This window comes from Populus euphratica, unplaced genomic scaffold (assembly GCF_000495115.2).
Source record: "Populus euphratica unplaced genomic scaffold, PopEup_1.0 scaffold8.1, whole genome shotgun sequence".
Lineage (NCBI taxonomy): Eukaryota > Viridiplantae > Streptophyta > Magnoliopsida > Malpighiales > Salicaceae > Populus > Populus euphratica.
This window is the reverse complement of record NW_011499855.1, coordinates 2883598-2891269: the sequence shown is the minus strand read 5'-3', so window position 1 is coordinate 2891269 and position 7672 is coordinate 2883598. Positions and strand designations below refer to the sequence as shown.

Sequence of the window (7672 nt, the reverse complement as noted above, 5' to 3'; positions counted from 1 at the left end):
GGTTTTGCCGAACCACGTTAAATATTGTGTCAGTGTGCTTGGCCTCCTATGAACAAATATCAGTACATCACCGGTTGGAATTCCCAACAGTATCACCACAGAGTCTGATAGAAGCTGCTTTACAATCTGTGGGTATAACAGTAGCTTCTTACTGTATTTGAGGCATGCTGATTTGTATGCTGGAGAATTTGAATTGAGCATCCGTGTCAGACTTTGTATAAATTGTCCATCCTCCAAGTCTTTAATGTTATTTTCTTTAAGTTGCATCTTTATCAAATCAGCAGTCATCCATGCTCTGCTTTCTTGTGCTTCTCCATGGAAATGTTGGTTGATTGGCTCATGGAATAGCGTTACATAATAATAAAATAATATAAGTTATATTTTGAATTCTTCCTTAATAATTTAAACTTTTGAATTAATATAATTTTTTAAAATGACATTAAATCATTGTTAATTAAGTAATTACAAATTTAAATTTTACTATTTTCATTCTAATTAATAAAAATGAAGCATTAGATAGTATAAATATATGCATATTTTAAGTTCAAAAATTAAACATTAAGCATTAGACAACATGAACCATTCCTACTCTAATTAATAAAAATTAATCACTAGTTAGCACGGACATATATAAATTTCAAGTTTAAAAAACTAAAAATAAAGCATTAGGTAGTATATACAATCTCCTTTCTAATTAATAAAAATTAAATACTAAGTAATATGAGTATGTTCAAATTTCAAACTCAAAAAATTTGAGAGATTGTGTTAAGAAATAATATAAATCAAATTATATCTTTTTTAGATACTTAGATTGTGTGTTAAAAAATAATATAAATTATATCTTGAGATTTTATCTAATAGTTTAAGTTTAAGATTTTTTATTGAATAATATATATTAAAAAATAATATAAATCAAATCATATTTTTTTTAGGATGAGTTGATTCTTTGATATAGTATTTTCAAAGATTTTTAACGGAGAGAATATATTAAAAAATAATATAAACCATTTAAGTTTTTGAGTTGAGAAATTTTTTTTATTGACATGTCTCTTTAAAAAAAGATAATAAAAAAAAAACTTGGATGAAACAAGTAACAAATGGTTGAAAATATTAAGCTTATGCCATCTTGATTATATGGGTATTTGAAAATATAATAATGATTGCCTTTTAAATTATTTTTTATTTTGAAAATATATTAAAATAAAGTTTTTAATTTATTTTCAATATTAATATATTAAAACGATTTAAAAATATAAAAAAATTAATTTAAAGAATTTTTATTTTTCAAATTTTGAAGGATGTGTTGGAAGAAAGATTATTCAATATGCGTTGGGATTTCTGCGAGACGTCTGGGTTGTCATTATGGAGCAAAGAAACCAAAAGAAGAAGCAATCTTTGTTTTCCCTATTTCCTCTCTAAGAGCTTCTGTTTTGGACAACCGCAACAAAACTGCCATAGCATCTGGTCCCTTTTCACCTCTGCAAGTCAGCTTAACAATGCGCCGAACCGCACCTGCTTCTACTATGGCTTCCTTCAATTCCACATAACAAGAGTTTACAAAGATGCTCAACAGGTCAAAGTTGAAACGAAAGATAGTGTTGAAGCTTTGCGTACCTTGTGATTATCACAGTGCTTAGTTAGGTAGTAAAGATATTTCAGAGTTGCCGCGGTGTTCAGTCTCTTGTACTTAAAATTCCACTAATTTTGGAGTGTGTCCACCCTCTGCAAATTTGACAGCATAATGGGGAATTTCCATCAGAAATTTCATGTTCTCTAAGGTCATTCTTACTGATTCCTGAGACTGCAGCTTCAAATTTTAAGTCCATCTCTCTTTGCTACCACTCATCTATAGACCTTCGAAGGTTAACATTTGGAATCAGCTCGAAAAATGGGAGCTCCTCTCCACAGGTTGGACAATTCCTCTCCCCTCCTTTGAAGCGGTCCTGAATTGCCTTTCTCTACTGTGGCTATAGAAAAAAATATGAGAAAAAATTATTTTAGTAAGTTTCGAATAAAAATGTTTTTGACTTGCATTACAGTACAATTTTGTTTTATTTTAGAAAATCAATACTTATATATCTACATGTATATTTTGTCAATTCAAATAGGAAATAACTATGTGGTGTGTGTGTCCCTGTTAATTTTAATGAAATTAATGGATATAGAAAAAAAATATATAATTGATTGATTCTTTGATTGGTAAATGGTGTAAATATATAAGAACTTTCCATTCAATTACTAACATTAGCTATGGTATCTATGTTACCATAACACTTGTGCTCCATTTGGGTTTGCTAAGTTACCTTGAGATTTAGTACAATTTCCATTTTAGAACCTTAGTTTTTCTGTAAATTCAAGTGGGAAATGGACCGAGCTCGAGCTGCTAATAGAATATGGAAAAAGCAACTGTTTACTAAGATTGGAGGGACAGTTTATCCTATACAGCCAAAGCAGTAGGATATCAGATTCATGTAAGTCACATAAAGATTCACATGTTTGGAATATAACGTAGCCACTACACCGCCTATAGTAGGAAAAATCCCTACGCTGCCCGTTGGGAGTTGTGACTTCGCTTTAATCCTTGTCCGTACTGTGTGACAGAGAGATTTGTACACATGCTTATGGAGCTTATAGGACCCTGAGCTACATAGATAGCCCAGTTGGAGAATAAAATACACAAAAGTTCGGGATGTTCAAAATCTTCTATTAATTAGTCTCCCAATCTCTTGTGTGCAGGTGGTTGACTTCATCTACTTCACAGACTCGTCTTGCATACAGTGGCTGACCCCTGCTTCCATTTTTGTCTTAAATTATCCAGTAATCGTTATCATTGATTCAAAACAAATTTAGAAGAAGGTTATGTGGAGCAACAGAAGTGCAATGGACTTTATATGAAGCAAATTGACGTACATTTACAATCCGGAAAAATGGCATACGCATTGATCAAAAGCGATGCTCAATGGATGCAATGGGCTTCATAACAGACTGTTGCATCTCCATCTTTTCATGACATATCTAAAAACCATTGCATTTCCCACGCAAGATTACAGACAAGAAACCTTAAATAAATAATAAAATAAAAAACACCATCATCATCCCCCATAACAACCTAAAACATTGATTAATTTTATGATAGGTAGGTTTATAAATATGTGTGCACTAGCATAGTAGTTAAAAGTAGAGGGTGGATGATGATCCCAAATCAAGCTCGTCTGTGACCGTGTCCGATACCGATGGCATAATCTCAAATAACGAGCCATGCTGCCCATAGTCATTTGAATCAAAAGCCAAGCTTGATCCACTAATCTCAAGCCCATTACCGTTATTTTTCTGTTCCTCTTGAAACCCAAAAAACTCTGCGTCGTTCCAGAATCCATTGTCCATATCAGACCCATAGCAGCTGGAGTTGACATCAGGAGGCAAAGGTGGGAGCTCAATGTTGTCCTTGTTGGAGAAATAGATGGGCTCAGTAGCGAGACCAAAACTGCCAGCATTATTGGGCTCATAAGACCCTCCTGGGCCATCTGCAGCACCAGCTCCACATCCTTGAACCCAACCTTCTCCACCTGTTAACAAGTTGCTATTACTGTTACCATAAGCATAAGCATTGAAGGGGTACTGATCCTGAGAGAAGTAGAGCTTTTGGCAGTTGGTGTCATTTTGATGAGCATGGTTTTGTGGAGGAGGAGCAAAGAGGGCTGAGATGTCATGTTGGGATTCGTCTGGTGAGATAATGGAAGTGACGGAGGAGGCAGGAGGCATGTCCGAGTAGACAAAGTTGGTGCGGGCTTTGGAGCCTCGCATGGACCTGGCTGCACGGTCATAAGCCAGGGCAGCCTCCTCAGCGGTGTCAAAAGTACCAAGCCAATGCCTCTCTTTTGTTGAAGGGTCTCTTATCTCTGCAGCGTATCTGCCCCATGGCCTTCTCCTTACCCCCAAAAACCTTATCTCATGTTGTTCTTGTTGGTTCTGGTTTTTCTGCTGCTGCTGCTGCTTTCTTTTGTTCTTCGAAGGAGAGGGTGTAGAGTTGGTTTTTGTTGAGTGAGTAAAATCCATGATAAAAGAAAAAAGATATATAAGTTGGTTTTAGATAAGATTTTATGCTAAAATTAAAGAGAGATTCTGTGTCTAGAGAGAGAGAGAGAGTAGCAATTCTCTTCTTGTGCAAGATTATATAGAAATGACGGGGAGAATAATGAATAACCTGCAGGGCTTGTTTATGGGGCGTTGCATGTTGGGAGTATAAATAAGGATTTAGGAGAGACTGTTCTTGTGCTTGGGTTATGCTACTATCCTTCCTTTTCTTTTGTAATGTAATTACCACAGATGCCCCTCGATACATACATACATACATACACACATCATGTATTCTAGTGGTATCAATAACATATCTTTTGTTACCAAATGATGATAATAATTGATGACTTCAATTCATGCTTGAGAGTGGGCCCACTTATGCTTAATTGATGCATGGGATTCCTGTGATTTGATGAATCTCACCCTATCCTTGTCATCATTAATTATTAATCACTTAGTAGGCTAATCGTTTCGATTTATCACTGGCTGTTATTGCCTCTAATCGACGCTTGCCTTGTGAGCTAGTTATTTTGAACATGATGATTATTAATATCCTTCAAGATCAACACAAGTTCTATGTGGAAACCCAGATTTTCCTTCCATTTAACATGATGATCGATTATTAATATCCTTTAAATTAATTATCCAATATGGCTAATTAAACACTTATTTGTTTATATCAAGAGATATGTATGTGTGAACGTACGTTTTATGGCCTCGAGTATTTGTAGATCAATATTGGAGACTAGTTAAGTTGGTTTCCCTACATAAATTAATAAATTTATCTAGATGTTTTTTTCTAATTTAATGATTGATATGCATCTAGTTCATATATATATATATATATATATATATTGTTGATTTGTATTTGTAGATCACTTCTTAATTCGGTTGATTTTCTTCCATGAATTATAATTCTTATCCGGGCAGGTGGAAGCAAGAACTTTCACTATCAAACATCTCGATTTTCGATTACCAAACTGTATTTATAGGTTAAATATTGTTGTCTATTTGCTCTCATGTAATAATTAACATGATTTAATTTTTCTTTTGAACTCAGCAGGCTATTTGTGATCTATTTCATGAGATTAAATACTCGACTAATTAATAATTGATTCAGGCATTGTCCATTTTATATACTTCTAACTCCTTAGTTAATGAAAAGCATGAAATAGGTGTTAACTGCATAGATTGCTGAGATGTGGCGCCCATTGATCAAGAAGGAATTTTTTTTTTTTTTAATCCGCTGTCGATCCCTACCCAGTGAAGGATGTAATAATGGGCATGGCTTCATGACAATCATTGGCTCTCACATTGAACAAGTACTTTTCTTGCAAGTTCATCTCCTCCTAAAGTTCCATCTGATTATTGGATTTGATTTATTTCCTTATATCATGAGTTATAATTAGCATATCTAAATAAAAGTTCGTCATACGAGGACTTCTGATCAGTGAGTGAGATTAAGGGTCTTGCTTAATTAAATCACTGATTCAGGGACTAATCATGGATGGTACTCCTAAATGACTTGTATTATTATTATTTTTATTATTAAGGGCATTCAAGCCTGCCTTTGAAGAAGTACTTTATTCAAAACCCAAAAAGGTTCCGATAAAGACCAAACCTGCACCATATGATTGCTCAATTCATGGAAGCAAATCAAACTATCATTCCCATCATCATTCGATTGGTTGTTAGTACTCATCATCCCAGCACAATTAGATTTGGTTTTTTTTTTTTCTCTCTCTTTCGTAATTTATTACCGACTATATATAATAATTTTTTCTGTTCTGAATGATTTCGTTGAAGTGTTAAAAAGGGATGATGGTGTTGTCTTCTTGAACCTCGTGACATTAATTCTCAACACATGAGCTAGTAAATATATATATATATATATATATATATACATACACACCTATTAAGAAACTAGACCTCTAATTATTAGAGTTGGATAGTAATATAAATATTTCAAAGGTTTCGTCAGCTAATTTAAACTTAAATTCTTATATTAAGACGGCTCATTGATATATATATATATATATATATATATATATATATATATTATTAAAATTTTAATGATTATATAATCACAAGTTGAATCTCACTATCTCTATTGTTAATTTTGAGTTAAATTAATAAAACTATATGTATATGTACCCAGATTTTAAACTTAAATTCTTTTTATTTAAGAGTGTGTGTGTGTGTACATATATTAGAAAGATATAAAATCATCTTAAAAGCCTCGTATTGAGATCATTCTTCTGACAATTAAGTATTTAAACACATGAATTCTACTCTAAGTATTGTACAACAGGTTTAATTGCAGTGACAAGAACCTGCCCCTTCTCCTTCAGGTATGCCATATTTATAATTTATACAAAGGTAGATAATGCACGCTAGGATAAAAGGTCATGTTACCCTATACTCTATAGTAATGCATATGGAGCCTTTTTTACGTGGAACACAAAGGGAATATGATTGTCTCAGCCATGTGCATCCAAATATAATGATACCGCGTTCCATCATCCTTCTCCCACGCAGCTTTTCAAAGCTAATGACTTTGCTTTAATATCTTTTTCATAATTTTATAATTTTGTGAAGGATATTGGAGGATTGGTAAATATGAACTCTCTCGGAGGCCTCCAAACGAGGGGAAGGCATGTTGGGTTGCATGTGATGAGAGGACATATAGATTGGCATGCTTTTTCGACCAAAACAATCACTAGGAAGACCTACTTACTATATATTAATATAAAATAGAAGAACAAGAATTTAGCATGACTCGGCCCGATGGAATTCAAAGTTTGTATGATATTTGATTAAGAAACTCCTCGATATCAATTGTAATCGGTGCTCTTCTTGTTATAGGATTCAGTTTGTTGAAGTCAAATATTTGAAAGACCTATCTAGCTAGCACCAAAAACTAAAAAAGGAAAATAAAATAATTGTACCTAGTAATCCGAACATTTATTTTTATATTTAAAGCATGTTTGGTATTGTATTGATAGTTACTTTTAAAAATATTTTTTATTTAAAAATATAATGAAATAATATTTTTTTATTTTTTAAAGTTATATCAACTTAATAAAACGATATAAATACATAAAAAATAAATAAAAATAAAAATAAATAAATAAAATTTTTCAAAAATACTATTAAAATATAAACACAAACACACAAATAAACGGTCTCGCATGCAGCAGCTATCAGTGGTTTTTCCCGTTTTTAAGGTAAGTCTTGGTCAAAACTGGAACATGAATGATCACTGAGGTGTATAGTCGTCAGATGGCATCTTTGAAAACTAGAGGCTCCGTTTCAAAGTTTTTCAAACAAAATAGAAACTTCAGCATCCCAAGTTTAAGAGATGTGATGAACTTTAAGTCTAATCGTCACACTAAAAAAACTCATACTTGCTAGGTTGGCGAGATTTGTTTCCGACTTGTTATCGAGGTCACAATAGGTCAAAAATGGACAATGACTTTTGAGGATGGACGGAATACTTATATTGCAATCGGGCACAAAAATTTATATAAAGTTGTATTGAGTGACCACTACTGCATGGGGATTTGGATTAGAAAGGACTCACACCCATTGCCAT

The 7672-nt window shown here is 33.1% G+C and overlaps 1 protein-coding gene across 1 annotated transcript; it reads right to left on the bottom strand.

Moving 5' to 3' along the window:
* Positions 1-2916: 2916 nt before the first annotated feature.
* On the bottom strand, positions 2917-4197 carry LOC105123118 (ethylene-responsive transcription factor LEP-like). Its single transcript, XM_011022615.1, has one exon. It carries the CDS (start codon positions 4054-4056, stop codon positions 3172-3174), a length of 885 nt encoding a protein of 294 aa, XP_011020917.1. The 5' UTR covers positions 4057-4197; the 3' UTR covers positions 2917-3171.
* Positions 4198-7672: the final 3475 nt, after the last annotated feature.